Source organism: Salmo trutta, chromosome 9 (genome assembly GCF_901001165.1).
Source record: "Salmo trutta chromosome 9, fSalTru1.1, whole genome shotgun sequence".
Lineage (NCBI taxonomy): Eukaryota > Metazoa > Chordata > Actinopteri > Salmoniformes > Salmonidae > Salmo > Salmo trutta.
In genome coordinates this window covers 11,932,965-11,959,835 of record NC_042965.1, presented here as the reverse complement: position 1 = coordinate 11,959,835, position 26,871 = coordinate 11,932,965, and the positions used below count along the sequence as shown (strand labels likewise).

Sequence of the window (26,871 nt, the reverse complement as noted above, 5' to 3'; positions counted from 1 at the left end):
CAGGACCCAATTTCATAGACAAGTTTGGCCTATATATTGTTGTTCCTATGTGCTATTTTGATATTGTAGCCTTGTTAATATTTCTGTCATATCTCCAGACTTGCTGCGGCAATGATAAGTGAGGGCAGGTGTGGTGTGACTGGTGGTATGACTAAATGACCTTGGTGCCCAGAATATCTGGAGCGCGTGGTTGAACTCTCACCTGCATTTACTAAAACACCATGTCCAGGTTCAGATTATTGCCGTTCTCACCTCATACAATCCAACACCCCTCAAGACATAACATAAGACTGATACTTTGATCTAAAATACAGAATTCAACCACTGGAAATTAAATACGGGTCAATAACAATATATATTAATCTTAGAAAACAACTTAGTTGACATTCATTTGTTACACTTATTTCAATGCAGAGGTGTTTCACATTACAACAAGTTGTTGTTGCACAATGTTTGTTCCACAGATTAAAGATCTGTGCATTGTGGCTCAAAGTCTCCTCTTTTCTCATAAACTTTCAAAAGCTATCTTGCTATATCAATTAATGTTACATCCCCATGATTTAGAACTGATAAGGGCTGACACAATAACTTGCTTTAGTCCTGTTAAAATGACCAGTGTCTTGAGCTAAAGTGATGGTTTTACTTCATATTCTTAGAATCAGAAATATGTTTCTCATGAAATGTGTCTTTAAACGGTTTAACATTCACGTAAACAGGCACAGCAATGTCAGCACAGGCTTAACTTAGATCTATAGGCTGTAATGTAGTCTGCTACCCCCCCCACACACAGCGTCCTTGTGAGTTTCCAGCACCTACTGCTGCAGAAGGTAACCTTTGTTCAAGTCTACTGGTGGATTGTTAACTAGCTATTTGACCCTCAGGTGTGGGGGAAATTACGTAAGAGTGCATACAGACCTGAGTTGGATAGTACTGTCCCCCATACAATACCTCTACAGGCTTATCAGCTGCTGTCCTGGGTGACATTCCCACGTTGTGCACATCCCATCGAGGTCCATCCAAGTTTTCCCTGCACTCTCTCCTGCCAAGGTGATGTCATATAGCACCTGCCTCTGTCTATCCCTGTCTGAACAAAGTCTCTGAACAAGGTAGGATATCTGCTCTGTCTTTATTCAATAGAAAGGTATTATGATATTCTGCTGAATATTACTACTCTGGAATGAATTAGTACATTTTATTATGTGTGCTTTCAATTCTTTCACGATAGGCTACTTTTTTCATGTGCCAGACCACCAAGTCAATCTACAAATCACAGACAGCTCTTGCAACATGTTCCTATAGTCCTTGCTCACATGTCAGAGTGGGGAACTAGAGTCAATTGTCTGTCTGTCTGTCTGTCTGTCTGTCTGTCTGTCTGTCTGTCTGGCTGGCTGGCTGGCTGGCTGGCTGGCTGGCTGGCTGGCTGGCTGGCTGGCTTGTATACATTTGTCCATCTGTATTGGTTTGTGAAATCAGTTTGAAGCAGTTGGACAGTTATTGCATTATAAACATTGGGGAATATTTAGGATTATTTATTCAGCATCTACAGCAAAGCATTGACTGATACTGGGAGGTGTTAAGTTGCCTATAATTGCATGTAATTGTCTAACCATTAAAACCAAGAGTAACTGTGATTTTGACTTTTAGATTGCTTTCTGGTACTGATACAGTAGCCTTGACGGTATAAATCCAATATAATGTTTGAATTTCAGGGGCAGAGGCATGTTCAGAGTGAAAAGATTTGACCAGTAACCTATAATAGCTGCATGCATTGGTTTCCTAATCTATATATAGATATATACATGTGTTCAAAGCAAACAAACAAACATGACCTGGCCTACATCTCAGGACATACATGCAAAAAACATGTTTGAACTTAACTTAACCAAGCAGGTTCCTCTGGTTTTATTGTTTTGCCAACAGGCTCAGGCTTATTCTTTATTGTCTTGTTAAAGCCAACACAACCAGTGCTAGCCTGGGTCACTCTAGAGCTGATGCTGCTGGAGAGATACACACATACTAAAATATATTTCATTGTTTGAAATGGACAGCTCATTACTTGATGGGTTGAGGCCTTGCTCATGTAGGAACATCGATAGAGAATTGTATATTTATGTGTCAATTTGCTACCTGTTTATAGGTAATCTGTTAAATGCCCAGTGCAGTCCAAAACTTGATTCATCTGTGTTTTATATATATTTACACTCTATGAGTTTGGAATAATACAGTGAAATTGTGAAATTGATGCTATGCCCTTTTAGTGTTTGAAAAGACCGCCTGGAATTACAGCCTGTTTTGGTGGGATAGAGTGTTGACCTGTCTGCCCTGTTGACATCACCAGGCAGTAAATAGACCAATAAGAAAGAGTTCCAATCCTCTCTGCTAATAACAGCTAGTTTTTAGTTTTCCCCTCCCACTTAGACCACTCACAGACAGTCCTATCAAATTTCTTGCTTGAGAAATTGCTCTTGCTAAGAAGCTATTTTTGTTCATTTTTTTATTACCATTTTTAATTTAAAACAATCACGTTAAGGTACTTAATTGTTACCCAGAATTGTTTTGATAATGAGATAAAAACGTGTGCATTGATCCTTTAAGAGCGCATAGAGATTCTATCCAATTTATCTATTACAGTTCATTGTTTTATTGCAGAAACGTCAGTAAGCACTAATGTTTGCAGCATTCTGTGCAAAAGTTCAGTGTTTACTTTGCCACATAACTTAGGCAATTGTTTTGCAATTATGATTAACTTTTGCCGAGAGATATTTTGACCATAGTTATCTGATCTATCTGGACGGATCTTCTGTTCTTTTCTTGTTGAAGTGGTGAAACAAAACAATGTCCTCATCAACCAGATAAAAATGTTATATCACTGTTATGAGCTTTGTCTCAATATTTTAACTACTTGTTTGGAATCTGAAGTGACAGCATCCATTTTTCTCTCTCCATACATGTTTAGCAGCTTCTTGGCAATATGGTGTACTCAAGGCATGTCATCATTATGACTGTCACAGCTAAACTAGAGCAGATATGTGTGAAAATTGTCTTCAATTTCAAGATAAAACACAAGATCGCATAATTTCACTGACATTTTTCATCATAGGCTGATTGACATCATGTCAGAGATAATGATGAGGTATCATGGTCAAGTAACCCAACATGCTACTCTATGTGCACTACATGCTTTGGGCCTATGTTGTATTTGAGACATGTAAAAAACCAACACATGTACTATGTGTGCCTGTGGAGATAACTACTGTACAGGACCTTGACTGAGATCTGCCTTTGAAGATAAGACAAAAAAGGGTTTTTCAGCAGAGATATCCGCTCTTTCTCAAGTCACTTTCTAATGTAAAAATCAACCGTCTTGGTGTAACCTACTATATTTAAGTGAAAGATTGGAGAAAGCTCTGCAAATGGTTACACGTTTTTGGTACAAACCCTTTAATTTCGCCATTCGTTATCAATCGAACTAAGCGGCTATTGACACACTACCCCTGACGCTGTCATGTTGCAATACCCACTCATATAAAGATCCAGGAGGCTACACTTTTTCTCTTGAATCTGTAGAAGATCAGGAGCCTTTGCACAAACTATCTAGAGATTTTATTCATTTGATATTTAAAGCTTGTTCATCATGATCTAGTGGTTTCTGCACATCTAATGTAGATCCTTTACGTCTTTTATCTAAGCAATTACAAGATGTCTGAACAAGAGGATTCCATTGTCCTCAATGGGGTTCCTGTCGTAGAGAAGAGTCCTGAGAGGTACGTGGAGTTATAGTAATCTTCTATGCTGGAGAACAAATTCTGTCAGAACAGTTGAAGTACCAGTTTATAATTGCTAAATATTCACCAAACAATGGTACAGTATTTTATGACTGAGTGTTTCTTTAAAGCATATTTTATTTTCATGTGCTTCATTCTAGTTGTGTGAGTGACATTCCTCTTGGCGAAACCGAACCGTTACCACCAGTCACCAAACTCCAACAGAACAGAAACCATTCCAGTCCCCTCGTCAATGGAGGAGTAGTAGACCATCCACAGCCAAACTGTGATGGAGAGGGCAAAGACAGCCAGGAGACAGCTGCTGTAGAACCTGCAGTGATAACCCCAGCAAGCATCCCCGAAGCACCAGCCAAACCACCCAGATCACCTGGACTAGAGGGACCTCAATGGGATCCTCTCTCAGGTAATAGCTGTTTATGGTGATCATAGGTAGAGCTAAGAGTTTTTTTTATATAGGATATGGACTCAACTTAACTGAAGCAGATCAGATGTTTATCACCTATAAGAGGAACATGATTATGTTTTGTAGTTCATAATACAGCAGTTATAAAGAAACTTGTGGAACAGGTTGACAGAAATGTGCCTAAAAGCATAATCAGTTCAAGGATACAGTTATTCTGACCTTCGAGGAAATGTGTTATTTAATCTCTTGAGGAAGAAAATGATTTACCTGTCCCCCATTGCATGATTTTGATCAATCAATCTTTTCTATTTAATCAGAGCCAGTTTCACCACTCAAACCTGATTGGTGGGTAGGCAGGGACATTCCATAGCTTCCTCTATTTTCTGAATCAATATGATACAGGCAGCCCAGCTCTAGTTAAGAGGGTTCAAATGGTTATGCTTCACACTGAGACAGCGAAGGAGGGTGGGATAGAGATAGTCCAGTCTGATTCTCAGAAATAGCCACACACCCTGACTTCTGTTTTATTTAACCCTTATTTTACAAGGTAAGTTCACTGAGAACACATTCTCATTCTGTACCTGCCTGAGGTCCACTGAGTTATTGTGGGGACAGGGCAGGGGAATACTAGTCTTTGAAATGACTTCATAAACTACCACTGATGGCAGGAAACTGCTGCCCCTGCTGTCCACATACTACAAGTGGTCAGATGACACGGATGCTACGCTACAGGACTGTTATACTAGCACAGACTGGAAAATGTTCCGGGATATATCCAATGGCATTGAGGAGTATACCACCTCAGTCATTGGCTTCATCAATAAGTGCATCGACAACGTCATCCCCACAGTGACCGTACGTACATATCCCAACCAGAAGCCATGGATTACAGGCAACATCCGCATCAAGCTAAAGGCTAGAGCTGCCGCTTTCAAGGAGTGGGACACTAATCCGGATGCCTATAAGAAATCCCACTATGCCCTCAGACAATCCATCAAACAAGCGAAGCGTCAATACAGGATTGAGATTGAATCCTACTACACCGGCTCTGACGCTCATCGGATGTGTCAGGGCTTGAAAACTATTACGGACTACAAAGGGAAACCCAGACGCGAGCTGCCCAGTGACGTGAGCCTACCAGACGAGCTAAATGCCTTTTATGCTTTCTTCGAGGCAAGCAACACTGAAGCATGCACGAGAGCACCAGCTGTTCTGGATGACTGTGTGATAACGCTCTCGGTAGCCGATGTTAGCAAGACCGTTAAACAGGTCAACATTCACAAAGCCGTGGGGCCAGATGGATTACCAGGACGTGTACTCAAAGCATGCGTGGACCAACTGACTGGTGTCTTCACTGATATTTTCAACCTCTCCCTGACCGAGTCTGTAATACCTACATGTTTCAAACAGACCACCATTGTCCCTGTGCCCAAGGAAGCAAAAGTTTTTTAAAAAAGAAAGAAAAAAAAGTAACCTGCCTAAATGATTACCGCCCAGTAGCACTCACGTCGGTATCCAGGAAGTTCTTTGAAAGGCTGGTCATGGCTCACATCAACAGCATCCTCCCGGATATCCTAGATCCACTCCAATTCGTATACCGCTCCAACAGATCCACAGATGACGCAATCTCAATCGCACTCCACATTGCCCTTTCCCACCTGGACAAAAGGAACACCTATGTGAGAATGCTATTCATTGACTACAGCTCAGCGTTCAACACCATAGTGCCCACGAAGCTCATCACTAAGCTAAGGACCCTGGAACTAAACACCTCCCTCTGCAACAGGATCCTGGACTTCCTGATGGGCCACCCCCAGATGGTAAGGGTAGGCAACAACATGTCTGCCACGCTGATCCTCAACATGGGGGCCCCTCAGGGGTGTGTACTTAGTCCCCTCCTGTACTCCCTGTTCACCCACGACTGTGTGGCAAACAATACTCCAACACCATCATTAAGTTTGCTGATGACACAACAGTGGTAGGCCTGATCACCGACAACGATGAGACAGCCTATAGGGAGGAGGTCAGAGAACTGGCAGGGTGGTGCCAGGACAACAACTTCTCCCTCAATGTGAGCAAGACAAAGGAGCTGATCATGGACTACAGGAAAAGGCGGGCCAAACAGGCTCTTATTAACATCAACGGGGCTGTAGTGGAGTGGGTCGAGAGTTTCAAGTTCCTTGGTGACAACATTACCAAAGATCTATTATGGTCCGAACACACCAAGACAGTCGTAAAGAGGGCACGACAAAACCTTTTCCCCCTCAGGAGACTGAAAAGATTTGACATGGGTCCCCAGGTCCTCAAAAAGTTCTACAGCTGCACCATCGAGAGCATCCTGGCCGATTGCATCACTAAGCTTCCTGCAGTCCAGGACCTATATAATAGGTGGTGTCAGAGGAAAGCCCATAAAATTGTCAGAGCCTCCAGTCACCCAAGTCATAGACTGTTTTCTCTGCTACCGCACGGCAAGTGGTACTGGAGCGCCAAGTCTAGGACCAAAAGGCTCCTTAACAGCTTCTACCCCCAAGTCATAAGACTGCTGAGCAATTAATCAAATGGCCACTGGACTATTACATTAACCCCCCGCCCCTCCTCCATTTGTTTTGTATACTGCTGCTACTCGCTGTTTATTGTCTATGCATAGTCACTTCACCCCTACCTATATGTACAAATTACCTCTAACCTGTACCCTTGCACACTGACTCGGTACTGGTACCCCTTGTATATAGCCTCATTATTGTTATGTTATTGTGTTACTTTTTATTATTTTTTTACTTTAGTTTATTTGGTAAATATTTTCTTAACTCTTCTTGAACTGTACTGTTGCTTAAGGGCTTGTAAGTAAGCCTTTCACGCTAAGGTCTACACTTGTTGTATTCGACACATGTGACAAATCACGTTTGATTTGATTTGTATTCACTACAGGTGCCTCGGTGCCCCTGAAGCTGTCGGATGTGTGCCTGGCCCCAGCGGAGCAGCTCTGGTGCTCCTTTAGGGATCAATCGGTCAAGCTGAGGATGACCGAGACAGGGCTGGGCTGCAAGGCCCCCATGACCGTCCACCAGATGTTCCTGGAGACGGTGGAGAGCTATGGAGACCTGCCTGCACTGGCATCTAAGAACGAGGGGCAGTGGGTCACCCTGACCTGGAGAGAGTATTACCAGCAGTGCCGAGTGGCGGCCAAGAGCTTCCTCAAGGTCTGTTTATTGATGTAATTGTTGTGTCAGTGTCGGTGCTCTTTAGTTGCTCTCTGTTCTATGCTTGCGTGGAATTTAATGGAAAAGGATCTCTCAAAGTTCTATGTTATGATGTACTTTTACCAGGATGTGTGTGTTCTGCATTTTTTAGTGGCTGTATCTATACAGAGGCGTAGGAGTATTTCTGAACTTTGCCAGTGAATTCTAATGAAGATATGTTAACATCACTGAAAACTGACAGCCACGAGAGCCAAATTTGGCCAGCAGGTGGTTTTATTTGTTCCCCCAAATTTTCTAAACTAAAAAAAATATATGTACTTTAGAACTATATTTTTTTCATTGTTGGAAAAAAGGCTGTAAAAACTCCAGGAAATGAGCGCTAAGTGAAATTAACTTAATAAAACTGTTCCCACGTACTCCCACAGATAATAGAGAGACGCGTGATCGTATACAAATGTAAGCAAGTTTTGAAATTGTTATGTTTTAGTCAAACATATCTGTTTGGCCTTCTAGCAGTCAATCTGCGGTCTACAAATTATTTATAATTGAATTTTTTTTACATTTGACATTTTTGTCATTTAGCAGACACTCTTATCCAGAGCAACTTACATTAGTGAGTGCATACATTTTCATACTTTTCATTATAAGCTGGGTGTTTTGAGCTCTGAATGCTGATTGGCTGACAGTCAGGGTATATCACAGGTATGACAAAATATGTATTTTTACTGCTCTAATTACGTTGGTAACCAGTTTATGATAGCCATAAGGCACTTCAGGGGTTTATTTTATAAGTCCAATATACCAATATACCAAGCCTTATTGCTTAATTTTAAAAAATGGTTCAAGGCTGAATCTAGTTGATGATCCCTGGGCTATGGACTATTTAGAATTTTACCTCCAGAGAAAGGGGATTATGAATGTTTACACAGCAGAAATAATTTCCATTTTCTCCCATTGCCATGTCTGTCTCCTTGTAAGAATGGTGCTGGTGAAAACCAACACTTGGGTGTGTTAGATTCAATGCTTAAGTTACTGTACATCTCCAATGTCAAGGAGAGGCAATGAACTGGAGTAGTTTTCAAAGCATCATGTAGGACAACAGTAAATGAGGCAGTGTGCCACATTCTTATTGATTATAAATGTTTATTTCGGACTCTTTCTCTTCCTCCCTCTACTGTAGTTGGGGCTGGAGCGTTACCATGGTGTCGGTATTCTGGGCTTTAACTCTCCAGAGTGGTTCATCTCAGACATTGGCTGTATCCTGGCTGGGTAATAATAACATTTGACTTCTGCTTTTAACCCCTCTGAAAGACACACATACATACACAGGTTTTTGGAGAGGTGCGGAGGGGCTGCCACACTGGGTGCCACACTGGGTGCCCGGGGAGATGTTGTTGTGGGGGGGTAAGTGCCTTGCACAAGGGAACAACGGCAGGCCAAATTTATTCCCGTCAGACCCGGAATTCGAACTGGCAACCCTCCGGTTACTGGCTCACCTCTCTAACCGCTAGACTACCTGCCACCCCTATCATTATACACTGCTCAAAAAAATAAAGGGAACACTTAAACAACACAATGTAACTCCAAGTCAATCACACTTCTGTGAAGTCAAACTGTCCACTTAGGAAGCAACACTGATTGACAATAAATTTCACATGCTGTTGTGCAAATGGAATAGACAACAGGTGGAAATTATAGGCAATTAGCAAGACACCCCCAATAAAGGAGTGGTTCTGCAGGTGGTGACCACAGACCACTTCTCAGTTCCTATGCTTCCTGGCTGATGTTTTGGTCACTTTTGAATGCTGGCGGTGCTTTCACTCTAGTGGTAGCATGAGACGGAGTCTACAACCCACACAAGTGGCTCAGGTAGTGCAGCTCATCCAGGATGGCACATCAATGCGAGCTGTGGCAAGAAGGTTTGCTGTGTCTGTCAGCGTAGTGTCCAGAGCATGGAGGCGCTACCAGGAGACGGGCCAGTACATCAGGAGACGTGGAGGAGGCCGTAGGAGGGCAACAACCCAGCAGCAGGACCGCTACCTCCGCCTTTGTGCAAGGAGGAGCAGAAGGAGCACTGCCAGAGCCCTGCAAAATGACCTCCAGCAGACCACAAATGTGCATGTGTCTGCTCAAACGGTCAGAAACAGACTCCATGAGGGTGGTATGAGGGCCCGACGTCCACAGGTGGGGGTTGTGCTTACAGCCCAACACTGTGCAGGACGTTTGGCATTTGCCAGAGAACACCAAGATTGGCAAATTCACCACTGGCGCCCTGTGCTCTTCACAGATGAAAGCAGGTTCACGCTGAGCACATGTGACAGACGTGACAGAGTCTGGAGACGCCGTGGAGAACGTTCTGCTGCCTGCAACATCCTCCAGCATGACCGGTTTGGCGGTGGGTCAGTCATGGTGTGGGGTGGCATTTCTTTGGGGGGCCGCACAGCCCTCCATGTGCTCGCCAGAGGTAGCCTGACTGCCATTAGGTACCGAGATGAGATCCTCAGACCCCTTTTGAGACCATATGCTGGTGCAGTTGGCCCTGGGTTCCTCCTAATGCAAGACAATGCTAGACCTCATGTGGCTGGAGTGTGTCAGCAGTTCCTGCAAGAGGAAGGCATTGATGCTATGGACTGGCCCGCCCGTTCCCCAGACCTGAATCCAATTGAGCACATCTGGGACATCATGTCTCGCTCCATCCACCAACGCCACGTTGCACCACAGACTGTCCAGGAGTTGGCGGATGCTTTAGTCCAGGTCTGGGAGGAGATCCCTCAGGAGACCATCCGCCACCTCATCAGGAGCATGCCCAGGCGTTGTAGGGAGGTCATACAGGCACGTGGAGGCCACACACACTACTGAGCCTCATTTTGACTTGTTTTAAGGACATTACATCAAAGTTGGATCAGCCTGTAGTGTGGTTTTCCACTTTAATTTTGAGTGTGACTCCAAATCCAGACCTCCATGGGTTGATAAATTGGATTTCCATAGATCATTTTTGTGTGATTTTGTTGTCAGCACATTCAACTATGTAAAGAAAAAAGTATTTAATAAGATTATTTCATTCATTCAGATCTAGGATGTGTTATTTTAGTGTTCCCTTAATTTTTTTGAGCAGTGTACATCTAGCATGCAACATCTTACCAATCACTACCCTGCACTATTGTTCATACTGTAAATGCTGTGTGACTTGGACAACCTGCTGCTTCCTCATAGAAAGTATTGATCACACACAGCAATCACAGTCTAAACCACCTCAATAAGAAAGTTGTTTGATGTGTGTTGTGTGCCAGGGGTTTTGCTGCAGGCATCTACACCACCAACTCCCCCGAGGCATGTCAGTATGTAGCAGACAACTGTGAGGCCAACGTCCTTGTAGTGGAGAACCACAAACAGCTCCTCAAAATCCTCCAGGTGAGACCCCATAACACATACTGAACTACACGGTTCCCCTGGTTGTGTCTGCCAATAAAATAAAAAAGAAATGTCCACAACTCTGGTATACTCCCATTGTGATTTCATAAGACGCAGAAAAAATATGTTTCGATCTGAGTTGGATCTTCGTCAGGTGATACACCACTGTGAAACACACCTACTTAAATATCCTCTAGAGGCATGTACATCCAGTCAATTGAATACATATGACACATTAACATCACAATAAATTACACAGTAGACATAAGGAAAAACATGAATACATTTTGGTTTGTTTATCCATGTCAAGTAATATACAGTAGGTGTGCAATAGATTTTAAAAACGGGTGAGACAAATGCGTCAATCATTTTGTATACAATAATATACGGAGAAAACTGAAAAATACCAATAGCCATATGCACAGAATTATGCAAATAATATAACATTTAAAAAAAAAATATTATCCAATACTGTGCTGTTTTATTTGTAAGTAGATCAAGTGAAATTTTTTTTGTTTGTGTGCCAAAATGATTCATTCTAAAATTCCTACTTTGTCCATACCTTTCAGATTAAGGACAAGCTTCCACACTTGAAAGCTATTGTTCAGTACAAGGATGAACTGCAACAGAAGCTGCCAAACTTGTACACTGTAAGTTTGCATCGAAAGAATATCTATAAGCAAGATCAAGTTTAGCCAGCTGGAAAAAAAACATGATTTATTTGCCTAATAGATAGCAATATTAGTAGAACACATTATTTCCTCGAACATTTCCTTTCCTACACTGTAACTGTGAGACTGTTAATCCATTCACATTACTGAGCAAACAGAGCCAAGTCCAGCTGCCCTGGGCTGGCTTTGTTACACATCCACCATAGTTGTTGGAACCCTTCTGAAAAGGATAATGTGAATAGAAAATATCTAAGCCAGCACAGTACGATTCGGATTGGCTCTATAATGTGAATCAGGTGTTTCTGACTCAACCTCTGTCCTCCTACAGTGGGCTGAGTTTATGAAGCTGAGTGAGGAGGTGTCTGATGAACAGCTGAATGCTGTGGTGGACAGTCAGAGGGCTAACCAGTGTTGTACGCTCATCTACACCTCTGGAACCACAGGCAACCCCAAAGGGGTCATGCTGAGTCATGACAATGTGAGTAATTCTATTGAGGAAAAAGCTCTATATTTACATGTACATTTACTGTACTGCAGTATCCAGCTGGCCTCCCCTTCATCCTCACAGAATGTGGTGGCTCCCTCAGACACATTACAGTAGTACTATATGGTGGAGATAGCTCTGGGGCCGCTGAGCACTGGATACAGTATGTGAAAAAGTCACAATTTTGTCCATGTATTGTTCACGCCAAGGACAAACAAAAACGTAGTGTATAGTTTTTCCTCTAAGTGGTGACCGACTCTCTCCTCAGATCACCTGGACTTCAAATGCGGCAGGCAAAATGCCTGATCTGAAACATGGTGAGGAGGTGGTGGTGAGCTACTTGCCCCTGAGCCATATAGCTGCCCAGGTCAACGACATGTGGATCGCCATGAGATTTGCAGCAGTGACGTATTTTGCAGAACCAGACGCCCTGAAGGTCAGAATCCATAACTATTATACTACAGAAATGGATGATGTGCATTACTTTCCTTTCAAAATGCTATTTACATTGAGAACAATTGATTGAATTGTGGTGGTTTGGGTTTGACTTGGTTGGGAAGGGTGGGACTGGAGTAACTTGGACTGGAGTAACTTGATATGACTTGATAACCAGTAACAATATGATTTCATAGGGCTCTTTGGGGACTACTCTGAAAGAGGTGCGCCCCACCAGTTTCCTGGGAGTTCCCCGTGTGTGGGAGAAGATGCAGGAGAAGATGAAAGCCATTGGTGCCAAGTCCTCTGGTATGAGGAAAAGAGTGGCAGACTGGGCTAAATCCATCGGATTGCAAGCCAGCTACAGTGCCATGAATGGGTAAGGATTTAGCTCAGGTTCTTGTTGTTCAATCAAACCCGTACTTCAGAAATAATGCAGATTTTCAGTGCATCAAATTTCACCCATAGACATGATCTTATCAATAACAATAAAAAAAACATACATCCTCACTCATGCCCAAATACCATTTTTTGTATTCTAAACTAGATTAAATTCCAGCCAAGTTTGGCGACTAGTAAGTACTTTTTAAACCTCCCGCTTTGGGCTGGATATGTCAATTTGTTTTGTTCATACATGCATAATCTATGAGCAGAATTAATGTCTTACCTCAATTAGCCAGCAAACCCCTAGTTTGTTCACTGGAAGCTTATGCAGCGCCATTTTCCCTACATTTTCCACTACGTGGGCCAGGCCCTTAGCAATTTGAGTTTCAGCCAATCAGCCCCTCACCATTTGAGAGACAGCTAGCAAGATGCACACACAGCAAAACGAGAGACAGCGAGCAATGACGTGGTGCACATATCTGCACATAAGTGATGTAGTACGCAATTTTCGGGGACCGCTTTTGATTCGTGAGTGCCACTTTCAGAACTACTGCTTAAAAAGTATACAAAGGTAACAGAGAATCTCTTTCATCTTTTACACCATGTGTGGTATTCCTCCTTGTTTGTTGTGGATTCCAGTGAGAACCTGTTGCCCTGGGGCTTCATGCTGGCAAACAACCTGGTTTTTAAGAAGGTTCACTGGGCCCTGGGCCTGGACCGCTGCAGGAACTGCTTAACAGGGGCCGCACCCATCACTAAGGAGACCCTGGAGTATTTCATGAGCCTTCGCCTCCCCTTGTATGAGCTGTATGGGATGAGTGAAAGCACCGGCCCTCACACCATCTCCTGGGAGAATAACTTCAAGATCATGAGGTCAGCAACTGGAAAACTAGGATGTCCACTGCCATTTTTAATGACTGTTTACATTCATTAATCTGTAGTTGACAAAGCTAGCATTGTGATAGCAAAACATGAATTGATACCAATAAGCCATCAGATATAAAAGTGACATTTAATACATTCTTGCTTTGCGGTCTCACCGTATAAAGAGCTGACAGCAAACTGTCAACAACAAAGAATATCTTGATGTTGTCCTCAGCTGTGGAAAGGTGGTGAATGGCTGCCAGACAAAGTTGGACAAGCCAGATGAGGATGGGAATGGTGAGATCTGTTTCTGGGGGCGTCATGTGTTCATGGGCTACCTGAATGAGCCAGAAAAGACTGATGAGGCCTTGGACCAGGAGGGCTGGCTGCACTCTGGAGACCTGGGAAAGCACGACAAGGACAACTTCCTGTTCATTACAGGGAGGATAAAGGGTATAGTACTTAGAGTAGTGATGCTAGGCAGGCGGGTGCTGCCCGCACCCGCCCGCCTAGCATCACTACTCTGGACGGTTCTGACTTAGAATATGTGGACAACTATAAATACCTAGGTGTCTGGCTAGACTGTAAACTCTCCTTCCAGACTCATATTAAGCATCTCCAATCCAAAATTAAATCTAGAATCGGCTTCCTATTTCGCAACAAAGCCTCCTTCACTCATGCTGCCTAACATACCCTTGTCAAACTGACTATCCTACCGATCCTTGACTTCGGCGATGTCATTTACAAAATAGCCTCCAACACTCTACTCAGCAAATTGGAAGCAGTCTATCACAGTGCCATCCGTTTTGTCACCAAAGCCCCATATACATACTATCCACCATTGCGACCTGTATGCTCTCGTTGGCTGGTCCTCGCTACGTATTCGTTGCCAAACCCACAGGCTCCTGGGCATCTATAAGTCTTTGCTAGGTAAAGCTCCGCCTTATCTCAGCTCCCTGGTCACCATAGCAACAACCACCCTTAGCATGCGCTCAAGCAAGTATATTTCACTGGTCATCCCCAAAGCCAACACCTCTTTTGGCCGCCTTTCCTTCCAGTTCTCCACTAACAATGACTGGAACGAATTGCAAAAATCACTGAAGTTGGAGACTTATATCTCCCTCACTAACTTCAAGCATCAGCTGTCATAGCAGCTTACTGATCACTGCAGCTGTACACAGCCCATCTGTAAATAGCCCATCCAACCAACTACCTACCCCATCCCCATATTTTATTTTTTCTGCTCTTTTGCACACCAGTATTTCTACTTGCACATCCTCATCTGCACATCCAGTGTTAATTGCTAAATTGTAATTACTTTGCCACTATGGCCTAGTTATTGCCTTACCTCCTTACTTCCTTTGCACACACTGTATACAGATGTTCTATTGTTTTATTGACTGTACGTTTGTTTATCCCATGTGTAACTCTGTGTTGCTGTTTTTGTCGCACTGCTTTGCTTTATCTTGGCCAGGTCGCAGTTGTAAATGAGAACTTGTTCTCAACTGGCCTACCTGGTTAAATAAAGGTGAAATAAAATAAATAAAACGTTTATTTTCTAGATGTACTGTATATAGCCATTACACAACATGGCTGCCATTGTTGGGTTTTGATGGGAGTAAGATGCTCTTTCCTCAAGACACTGATCTAAGGTCAATTCTGTGTACCTTCCCCTGATCCTAAGTCTGTGCCTAAGGGTAACTCCTACCTTGAGCCTGGATATACAAGATAATCATTGTTGAACATCATGTAGATCTATGATCTAAATATCTAGCTAAGTATGACATATCTTGTCCTGCAGAGCTGATCATAACAGCAGGAGGAGAGAATATTCCACCTGTGCCCATTGAGGATGCAGTGAAAGCAGAGACCGCAATCATCAGCAATGCAATGTTGCTCGGAGACAAGCTCAAATTCCTCTCTATGATGCTCACACTCAAAGTAAGACCTCAAACATTAGATGTGGACTGTATTGCCAACTCCTATGTTCATTGACATGCTTTAGAATTATTGCTTAAGAATTATTAAGCAATTCATATAGAATTATACAGCACAAACAGATCTGGAACCAGGCTCTGTCAGAAAGGTTCCTGGATCACTCCTAACCTTTGACCCCACTCTCCTTCCGTAGTGTGTAGTCGACGACAACGGCGATCCAACGGACGAGTTGACCCCAGAGGCCTTGGCTTTCTGCCAGCAGCGTGGTGTCATGGCAACCAAGGCCTCTGAGATTATAGCCAGTAAGGAGCCAGCTATTTACAAGGCCATCCAGGAGGGCATAGATCGCGTAAATGCTAAGGCCAACTCCAACGCCCAGAGGGTCCAGAAGTGGATCATTTTGGACAGAGACTTCTCCATATCCGGGGGAGAACTGGGTGAGTCAGTCAGTGTGAGAAATATATACAGTACCAGTCAAAAGTTGGGACACATCCACTCATTCAAGGATTTTTCTTTATTTGGACTATTTTCTACATTGTAGAATAATAGTGAAGACATCAAAACTATGAAATCACACATATGGAATCATGTAGTAACCAAAAAGTGTTAAACAAATCACTTTATATTTTAGATTCTTCAAAGTATCCACCGTTTGCCTTGATGACAGCTTTGGACACTCTTGACATTCTCTCAACTAGCTTCATGAAGAATGCTTTTCCAACAGTCTTGGAGTTCCCACATATGCTGAGCACTTGTTGGTTGCTTTTCCTTCACTCTGCTGTCCAACTCATTGCAAACCATCTCAATTGGTTTGAGGCCAGGTCATCTGATGCAGCACTCCATCACTCTCCTTCTTGGTCAAATAGCCCTTACACAGCCTGGAGGTGTGTTTTGGCTGAATGTCCTGTGGAAAAACGAATGATAGTCTCGCTAAGCGCAAACAAGCTGGGATGGCATATTGCTGCAGAATGCTGTGGTAGCCATGCTGGTTAAGTGTGCCTTGAATTCTAAATAAATCACTGACAGTGTCACCAGCAAAGCACCCCCTCACCATCACACCTCCTCCATGTTTCACTGGGGGAACAACACATGCGGAGATCATCTGTTCACCTATTCTGCGTCTCACGAAGACACTACGGTTGGAACCAAAAATCGCAAATTTGTACTCATCCGACCAAAGGACTGATTTCCACCGGTCTAATGTCCATTGCTCATGTTTCTTGGCCCAAGCAAGTCTTTTCTTCTTATTGGTGTCCTTTAGTAGTGGTTTCTTTGCAGCAATTTGACCATCGGGCTCCCGAGTGGCGCAGTGGTCTAAGGCACTGCATCTTAGTGCTAGAGGCGTCACTACAGACCCTGGTTTGATTCCAGGCTGTATTACATCCGGCTGTCATTGAGAGTCCCATAGGCCCAGCATTGTCCTGGTTAGGGTTTGGCCTGGGTAAGCTGTCATTGTAAATACTAATTTGCTCTTATCTGACTTGCCTAGTTAAATGAAGGTTCATTAAATAAAGGTCTGATTCACGCAGTCTCCTCTGAACAGTTGATGTTGAGATGTGTCTGTTACTTGAACTCTGAAGCATTTATTTGGGCCGCAATCTGAGGTGCAGTTAACTCTAATGAACTTATCCTCTGCAGCAGAGGTAACTCTGGGTCTTCCTTTCCCATGGCGGTCCTCATGAGAGCCAGTTTCATCATAGCTCTTGATTGTTTTTGCGACTGTACTTGAAGAAACTTTCAAAGTTCTTGAAATGCTCCAAATTGACTGACCTTCATGTCTTAAAGTAATAATGGACTGTCATTTCCCTTTGCTTATTTGAGCTGTTCTTGGCATAATATGGACTTGGTCTTTTACCAAATAGGGCTATTCTGTATACCACCCCTACCTTGTCACAACACAACTGATTGGCTCAAATGCATTAAGATTAACTTTTAACAAGGCCACTTGTTAATTTAAATGCATTCCAGGTGACTACCTCATGAAGCTGGTTGAGAGAATGCCAAGACTATGCAAAGCTGTAATTAAGGCAACGGCTGGCTACTTTGAAGTATTTCAAATATAAAATATATTTTGATTTGTCTAACTCTTTTTTGGTTACTACATGATTTCATATGTATTATTTCATAGTTTTGATGTCTTCACTATTAATCTACAATGTAGAAAATAGTACAAATAAAGAGAAACCCTTGAATCAGTAGGTGTGTCCAAACTTTTGACTGGTACTGTATATTAAACAAACTTAGATTGCTAAACTAAAGCTAGTCTTGTCACATTACTGTATGTAATTTTCAATAGATAATTAGCTTTTTCAGAATTTAACACATTTTTACAAAGATGCCGAGAGAGAAGTAAATGTTTTGCCACTAATGTTTATCGCGCACAATATCTGAAGTTAATCACGTACGGTATCTGAAATAAATGTTTTGCCAGTAATGTTCATCACGTACAGTATCTGACGAGGCAGTCTTGTGACTATTTCAAACTAAACAACATTCCTCTGGATACCATTGCATGATATAATCTTTCTTCCAAGCTGTTGAGTACATCAAATGTGATTGGAGCACAGGAAAGAGGGGACACTCATTTTGAGAGCACAGTAAGTCTGATTGAATATCCTTTCTTTCTTCCATCTTCTCTCCAGGACCTACCATGAAGCTAAAGAGGGGGGTTGTTGTCAAAATGTTCCAGGAGAAAATCAATGCTATTTATGAAATGGCACCAGAATAACAGAGGAACTCAAAAGGACTGGAGAACATTGGACTGTTGTAGTTATTGACCTATTAAATATATCTGCTCTATAGAAATATTTAAGCTGTTTTTATGCACAAGATTACACAGCAACGATATTAGCACTTTTTTGTAAATAAACCATATATTCATCATTGCCAAATCTAGTGTCCACAACTGTGCAAGCAGTTTGTGCTTCTGGTAAAAATTAACTGTAATTGCCACCGTAGCAATACTTTCAAAGTCGTATCACTGTCATATGCTTTTTATTTTATTATTTGTAAAATATATGAACATGTTTGCAAAAAAACAATTATTTTCTCTCAACATGTTCAAGGAGAATCTAAGGACATACCAAGGACAATCATTTAGCAATGCTATATAGTAAACATCACTTTAACTAAAGGACAAAGATACTGAAACATTATTTTATCATTAATGTTATGTTTGTGATAACATAACAATACTATGAATCACAACAATTGTTTAGAATTTTACCCAATGCTTTTCCTTGTACATGAAGAAATATTGAAATGTAAATGTTTATGTGTTAAATGAACTTGGTCAATAAAATCCGAAACGATTTCAAGCCAACAAGCTATTCTGGACAAAAAAAGTAACTTTGGTAGTATCTCACACACACCTTACTTGCTGCTGTCCAAGTTAGTGTCTGTTGTTTCACTGGAATAGCAATTAAAAATCTCCTCATCAGAGAACAGTGCCAGTGATGTGATTGCTATGACTTGATAGAAACCATTTGTGAAGAGGCTTTATACTCCGATAATATAACTACCATCGGAGGTTCTGCTGAGCTGGGTCATGCTAAACAAGCTAGCTACATACAGTAAATTCGGAAAGTATTCAGACCCCTTGAGTTTCTCCACATTTTGTTACGTTACAGCCTTATTCGAAAATGGATTGAATTGTTTTTTTTTCTCTCATCAATCTACACACAATACCCTATAATGACAAAGCAAAAACAATTTTTTATAAATTTTAGCAAATTTACACATTTCGCATGTACATACATTTTGCATTTACAGAAGTATTCAGACCCTTTACTCAGCACTTTGTTAAAGCACCTTTGGTAGAGTATTCAGACCCCTTCCCTTTTTCCTAATTTTGTTACAGCCTTATTCTAAAATGGATTAAATACAAATATTTCCTTATCATCTATACACAATACCCCATAATGACAAAGTGAAAACAGGTTTTTAGACATTTTTGCAAGTTTTTAAAAATAAAAACATATCTTATTTACATAAATATTTATACCCTTTGCAATAAAACTTGAAATTGAACTCAGGTGCATCCTGTTTCCATTGATCATCCTTTAGATGTTTCTAAAATTGTATTGGAGTCCACTTTTGGTGAATTCAATTGATTGGACATGATTTGGAAAGGCACACACTTGTCTATACAGTTGACAGTGCATGTCAGAGCAAACACCAAGCCATGAGGTCGAAGAAATTGTCCGCAGAGCTCCGAGACAGTATTGTGTCGAGGCACAGATCTGGGGAAGGGAGCAAAAACATTCTAAGGCATTGGAGGTCCCCAAGAACACAGTGGCCCAATGGTCACTCTGACAGAGCTCCAGAGCTCCTCTGTGGAGATGGGTGAACCTTCCAGAAGGACAACCATCCCTGCAGCACTCCACCAATCAGGCCTTTATGGTAGAGTGGCAAGACGGAAGCCACTCCTCACTAAAAGGCATATGACAGCCCACTTGGAGTTTGCCAAAAGGCAACTAAAGACTCTTAGACCACGAGAAACAAGATTCTCTGGTCTGATGAAACCAAGATTGAACTCTTTGGCCTGAATGCCAAGCGTCATGTCTGGAGGAAACCTGGCACCATCCCTATGGTGAAGTGCGGTGGTGGCAGGATCATGTTGTGGGAATGTTTTTCAGAGGCAGGGACTGTGAGACTAGTCAGAATCGAGGGAAAGATGAAAGTAGCAAAGTACAGAGAGATCCTGCGGCGACAGGTAGCATAGTGGTTAGAGCGTTGGACCAGTAACCGAAAAGTAGATAGATTGAATCCTTGAGCCGACAAGGTCAAATTCTGTTGTTCTGCCAAGGCAGTTTACCCACTGTTCCTAGGCCGTATTTAAACTGACTTGCCTAGTTAAATAAATATTAAATAAAATTACAAAAAATACAAGCTTGGCACACCTGTATTTGGGGAGTTTCTCCCATTCTTCTCTGCAGATCCTCTCAAGCTCTGTCAGGTTGGATAGGGTGTGTCGCTGCACAGCTATTTTCAGGTCTCTCCAGAGATGTTCGATCGGGTTCAAGTCCGGGCTCTGGCTGGGCCACTCAAGGACATTCAGAGACTTGTCCCGAAGCCACTCCTGCATTGTCTTGACTATGTGATTAAGGTCGTTGTCCTGTTGGGAGGTGAACCTTCACCCCCAGTCTGAGGTCCTGAGCTCCCTGGAACAGGTTTTCATCAAGGATTTAATTTTTTACATTTTAATTTAACCTTTATTTAACTAGGCAAGTCAGTAAAGAACAACTTCTTATTTACAATGACGGCCTACTAGGGAACAGTGGTTTAACTGCCTTGTTCATGGACAGAACAACAGATTTTTACCTTGTCAGCTCAGGGATTCGATCCAGCAACCTTTCCGATACTGGCCCAATGCTCTAATCACTAGGCTACCTGCCTGCAAAAAATTCTAAAAACCTGTTTTTGTTTTGTCGTTATGGGTTATTGTGTGTAGATTGAGGGGGAAATTAGCAATTTCATCCATTTTAGAATAAGGCTGTAACGTAACAAAATGTGGAAAAAGACAAGGGGTCTGAATACTTTCTGAATGCACTGTACTGGCAAACAGTGACACCAACCACTGGTTGGTCTTCTTCAGGTACTGTATCAGGTACTGTATCTGAACCTATTGATGTCACCAAACCACAGGAACCCACGGCAAAGTTTCTAATTCTAAGAACTGAAGCCATAAACGTGGAGGTTCCACACAAATACGTCTCTTAAATTCTTAACACAAGAATTACCATCAAATTATCACTAGTTTTTAAAATGACCACTTTTCCCCTCAAAGATTCAACAGGATTGGTTAGGTAAGTAATATATAGGTTGTTCCACCAATTTGGTGCCTTTTGAGATGTGTAACTTTGTGAAAAGAAACTTGATTTCACCTAATTTTAAAATGATTTCATATAGAGCACATGTTCAACTTAATAAAACAAGTTTTGCCATCTCAAGAAAAAAATGACTATAGCAAGTGCCTCTTAAGTGCCAAATAAAGTCACAGGGTTGGCGATTTCATCCTAAATCAGCCATAAATCCCCTTGTGTCAGTGGAAATGGACGTTTCTTGTGTGCAACAGGGAGGGGCAATTGAAAGTAAGCTTCACAATTTTCTTCTATTGATATATAGTTTACACCTATCCACTCCTTTCAGAACCTAACTACAGTGGGAAGAAAATCTTAGGGGGTAACAACTGTCAGGGGTGTGAGTGACAGACAGTAAGTGTCAGTTGAGATTTGAAGGAATGTATTCTCAAAGCCCTCCAAGCCACTAGCCTGGTCAACCAGACTGACTGCTGTTCTCACATTTTGTTTCAGCGCAGTGTCCTTGTAGTTTATGAGGCATCAAGGCTAATGTAGGACAAAGAGAATTTGGCCAATTGTCAAACAACATTTTAACAGACAAATTGTTCAAATCAACAACTGGTCAAAGTAATTTTCCATTTTATTTGTGGGGAAAGATGGCCGATGGCTGCATACTGATTGCACAGAGTTAAATCCCTTATGCGCTTACAGCAAGATAGGCAACTGCCATTTCGGAGGTTGAATATAAGCCAAATCCCCAAAGAGATGATTTTATGTAATGAGTCAATCAAATGATCCATCGACAGAGCAGTGAGCTCCTTATTGACCAACATTCACACCTGCACCGGGAACCTATTGTCAACTACACACCGCAGAATGCCGGCCTACTTTGGTTAATATTTGTTCATTATTATGTTCAAAATGTGTTTACGTATTACATTATTCAATTAATCATTGAATCAATAATATCTGACTATCATTAATGAATAACTACAAAATGGAACATTTCTTTTACACCATATGAAAAAGTTATACACACACATTAGTTACAGTTTTTGATACTGTAATGCCCCCATGTGGTAACAATCATTGATCCTATTAAAAAGAAAATATGCTAATGCAAATTTCTTTTGAAGAGGTGCTGACTAAAGTAAGTAAACTGTATAAAAATAATTACAAATCTGAAGAAGGCACTACGTGGTTATACCCATTCAATTGTTGGGAACATATTTAGAGTGTGCAACTTTATTTTTGTAACAATCATTTATGACGGTTTTGGATTGATTGATTCGTATGTTCGACAGCCTAGCCCTATACCTTCAATGACTCATTCTACCATTTTAAATGTTTGCTTAATTCAAGTCACCAAAATGTAGCTTGTGTTTTTATAGGGTCAAATAAACAATCTATGCTGCACATCTCCACATCACAAATGTATTAAATGTGTGAATTAAAACATTGAAACATTTGGCTGAATCCAGTGTAAAGACATTTAAGGTAACATGGAGTAACTAGCCCCCCCCCCCCCTGCTGACTGTGGCCCTCATAGACAAGGTGTGGCCAGTGACTACGGTGAGAAAGTATACAGGGAACCCCAGGCAGGCTATAACACATCTTGTCCTTGGAAGTGAGGTTTTAGGCTGTATTTCGAGAAAATATTGCCCTCAACCACCTGACAAAACAGAGAAAACAGCAATTTTATGGTAGGCTGTCAGGCCTGGGGCAAGGTAACACATTTCATGAAACCTCTAACAAAAACAGTGCTACTGAATGCAACACAGAGGAAATGTAAAAACCATACATTTGGTGCTCAGACAAGACATTACATTATTTGCCTTTAATTCCTCATGTTGCACTGTCAATGTCCCTGGGTTCCCGACAATGGCAGTGACCCTGCTGTAGAGCCTGGTTCACCAGATACTGCCCTGTCTGTCCAGTGGATCCAAAAACAGCTATCTTCATCATGACACTTTGCAAAATAAATATAATGAATTTCACAAGTTTAAGGACCAGACTTGAAATGAGTTTTGAATATTTGAGGAAATAGATGTGAGAACGAGGATTCAGTGGGGACATGAGAATGGACCGTATGAAGCCAAGGGGTGCAGATGAAGGAACTAGAGGGTTTGACTCGGTATGGTATGGTATGGTATCATGCAGTAGTCATTAGGCTGAGATGATGAAACAACTGTTTGGTCAGGTTTAAGTTGGGTGGTAGCGGTGATTAAGGAGAGTGAGAACAGGTGTGGAAGATGATTAGCAGTTAGTAGCAGCTGGAGCTTGTTTGAGGAGTTACGTTCAAAGCAACTAAACTCAGCAAAAAAACAAGACTTCCTCTCACTGTCAACTGTGTTTATTTTCAGCAAGCTTAACATGTGCAAATATTTGTATGAACATAACAAGACTCAACAACTGAAAAACTGAACAAGTTCCACAGACGTGACTTAATCAGGTAATATTAATTACAGAGAAATAATTTTATAAGTTAGCATGTCATATCACTTAATCCGGCATAGCCAAAGACACGACACACTCTATGTCCTGCTTCCCTCATTGTCAGTCCATGGACAAGAACATGGTCTATAACTGTTGCTCGAATTCCATCAGATATTTCCACTCTTTGTCTTCGTCCTCCTCTTCCTCTTTCTTGCCCTCCTCCTCCTCTTCCTCCTCGTTGCCCACCTCGCATACGCACTCGTCCTCTCACATTGTTTCTTCTATCCATTCTCAGACTTTCTCCTTCCCACCTTCAACAACCTGTTTGCTCTCTGAACTGGCTTATATTGGTTTTGTCGCATCATTTGAAACAGGTTAAATCACTTTTGAGTGGTTGTGTTCAATCAATGACATGTTTTCTCTATTTGTATTTGATTGTTGCCACTTGTGTTTACCAGTATGAATGACATGTGCATTAGAGTGCAGAATGTATTTTGAGAATGAGAATGTGTTTAGAGTTTTGCTGAAAAGTCTAAGTGAGATCTGCAAATTGTGTTTTACCATGTGAAATGGTTTAAGGTATTGATAACAGACTGCATAATGTGTAATGTGTCCCTGAACAAAGGGGGGGTCAAAATCAAAAGTAACAGTCAGTATCTGGTGTGGCCACCAGCTGCATTAAGTACTGCAGTGCCTCTCCTCCTCATGGACTGCACCAGATTTGACAGTTCTTGCTGTGAGATGTTACCCCACTCTTCCACCAAGGGACCTGCAAGATCCCGGACATTTCTGGGGGGAATGGCCCTAGCCCTCACCCTTCGATCCAACAGGTCCCAGACGTGCTCAATGAGATTGAGATCCGGGCTCGTCGCTGGCCATGGCAGAACACTGACATTCCTGTCTTGCAGGAAATCACGCACAGAACGAGCAGTATGGCTGGTGGCATTGTCATGCTGGAGGGTCATGTCAGGATGAGCCTGCAGGAAGGGTTGCACATGAGGGAGGAGGATGTCTTCCCTGTAAAGCACAGCGTTGAGATTGCCTGCAATGACAGCAAGCTCAGTCCGATGATGCTGTGACACACCGCCCCGGACCATGACGGACCCTCCACCTCCAAATCAATCCTGAGTACAGGCCTCGGTGTAACACTCATTCCTTCGACGATAAACGCGAATTCGACCATCACCACTGGCGAGACAAAACCACGACTCGTCAGTGAAGAGCGATTTTTGCCAGTTCTGTCTGGTCCAGCAATGGTAGGTTTGTGCCCATGGGCGACGTTGTTGCCGGTGATGTCTGGTGAGGACCTGCCTTACAAGCCCTCAGTCCAGCCTCTCTCAGCCTATTGCGGACAGTCTGAGCACTGGAGGGATTGTGCGTTCTACAGTTGTTGTTGCCATCCTGTACCTGTCCCGCAGGTGTGATGTTTGGATGTACCGATCCTGCACAGGTGTTGTTACACGTGGTCTGCCACTGCGAGTACGATCAGCTGTCCATTCTGTCTCCCTGTAGCGCTGTCTTAGGCGTCTCACAGTACGGACATAGCAATTTATTGCCCTGGCCACATCTGTAGTCCTCATGCCTCCTTGCAGCATGCCTAAGGCACATTGACACAGATGAGCAGGGACCCTGGGTATCTTTCTTTTGGTGTTTGAGTCAGTAGAAAGACCTCTTTAGTGTCCTAAGTTTTCATAACTGTGACCTTAATTGCCTACCGTCTGTAAGCTGTTAGTGTCTTAACGACCGTTCCGCAGGTGCATGTTCATTCATTGTTTATGGTTCATTGAACAAGCATGGGAAACAGTGTTTAAACCCATACAATGAAGATCTGTGAAGTTATTTGGGTTTTTACGAATTGTCTTTGAAAGACAGGGTCCTGAAAAAGAGACGTTTCTTTTTTTTATGTTTCAATACAACTTTTAGTAACACTGCTAGCTTATTTGGGATAACTGTTTTGAACTCCAAGCACAGATGGGACACATGAAAATGAATCTGCTTAAACATTAATCATGCAAAATTTGTAAGAAATGTTTGTGCCACAGCATCAGTTTGATTCAAACCTGTGCTCTTCTGTTTTCTATCCTTTGTAATTAGTCCACTGCACCAAAGCTGTTCATTTTAGTCTATTCAAACAGACTCCATTTCAAAGGAAACAAGCACTCATTAAGATCAGATGTGGGCGTGGCCAACACACCTGAACCTGAGTTTTGTTGATGCTGAGAACGGAATGTATGTTTTTAAATAACATTCATAGAGCGTTTCTTGTGGTCTTTACGGAAAGTTCTCTTAATGTTCTGAGAACATGACTTTAAATAAAACCATGATGAAACCTGTAGAAAACGTTATGTTGAAGTAATGAAATTCCTATCTAAGAAACATGGTTCTCAGAACGTTATGTGCTAGCTGGGAATTTGTTTATTTTTACTGGGAACAATCACAGTAAGTTACTTGATTGTTACCCAGAAATGATTTGATACTGAGATAACATCTGCATTGGGCCTTTATGTAATCCACTAAATAATGCTAATATTTGCTTTTGCATTTTAACATTTAATGTGGGAGAATATAATTTTTTAAACTCTAAATATGTCACTAAACCAAGACTCAGGTACAAGCCAGTTTCATGGTACAGATAGTGTTCTACAATATATTAAACCCGTGACATTTTTGTAGAATGACCCATTTACAGAAGTTCTAGTAGCCTAATTTTCTCCAAAAGTTGGGTTTATAACGCTGGTCTCAAAATGTAAAATAGACAAGCATCAGAATTATCTGAATGACATTTGATTCTGTAGCCTAAACCTGAATTGCAGAAGTTTGTTTACAACCCGAGTTCAAGTGAGTACAGACTTAACTGAATGACTACAGAGACAAAATACAATATGGAATTTTATTGAATAGTTTGGGGTAGGCCTTCAAAGTGCCCCTCAAAGCCAGCATTCCTCGGGGATGAGGTTTACCTCAAACTATTCAATAAAATTCCATATTGTATTCTGTCTTACATCAATTAGCAATTAAATCAATATTTTGAAAGCAACTGTTTTCTGGAAGATGTAAGA

At 41.9% G+C, this 26,871-nt stretch overlaps 1 protein-coding gene across 1 annotated transcript; it reads left to right on the top strand.

Annotated features, from left to right (window-relative positions):
- Positions 1-844: 844 nt before the first annotated feature.
- Positions 845-18,887, top strand: LOC115199882 (long-chain-fatty-acid--CoA ligase ACSBG2). The gene is made up of 15 exons (XM_029762414.1): positions 845-1,106; positions 3,690-3,764; positions 3,926-4,188; positions 7,117-7,388; positions 8,569-8,657; positions 10,679-10,799; positions 11,369-11,449; positions 11,799-11,948; positions 12,223-12,390; positions 12,587-12,768; positions 13,413-13,646; positions 13,873-14,090; positions 15,439-15,578; positions 15,769-16,012; positions 18,218-18,887. The coding sequence occupies exons 2-15, from the start codon at positions 3,700-3,702 to the stop codon at positions 18,301-18,303; spliced, it is 2,313 nt and encodes a 770-aa protein (XP_029618274.1). The 5' UTR covers positions 845-1,106; positions 3,690-3,699; the 3' UTR covers positions 18,304-18,887.
- The last annotated feature ends 7,984 nt before the right edge of the window (positions 18,888-26,871 follow it).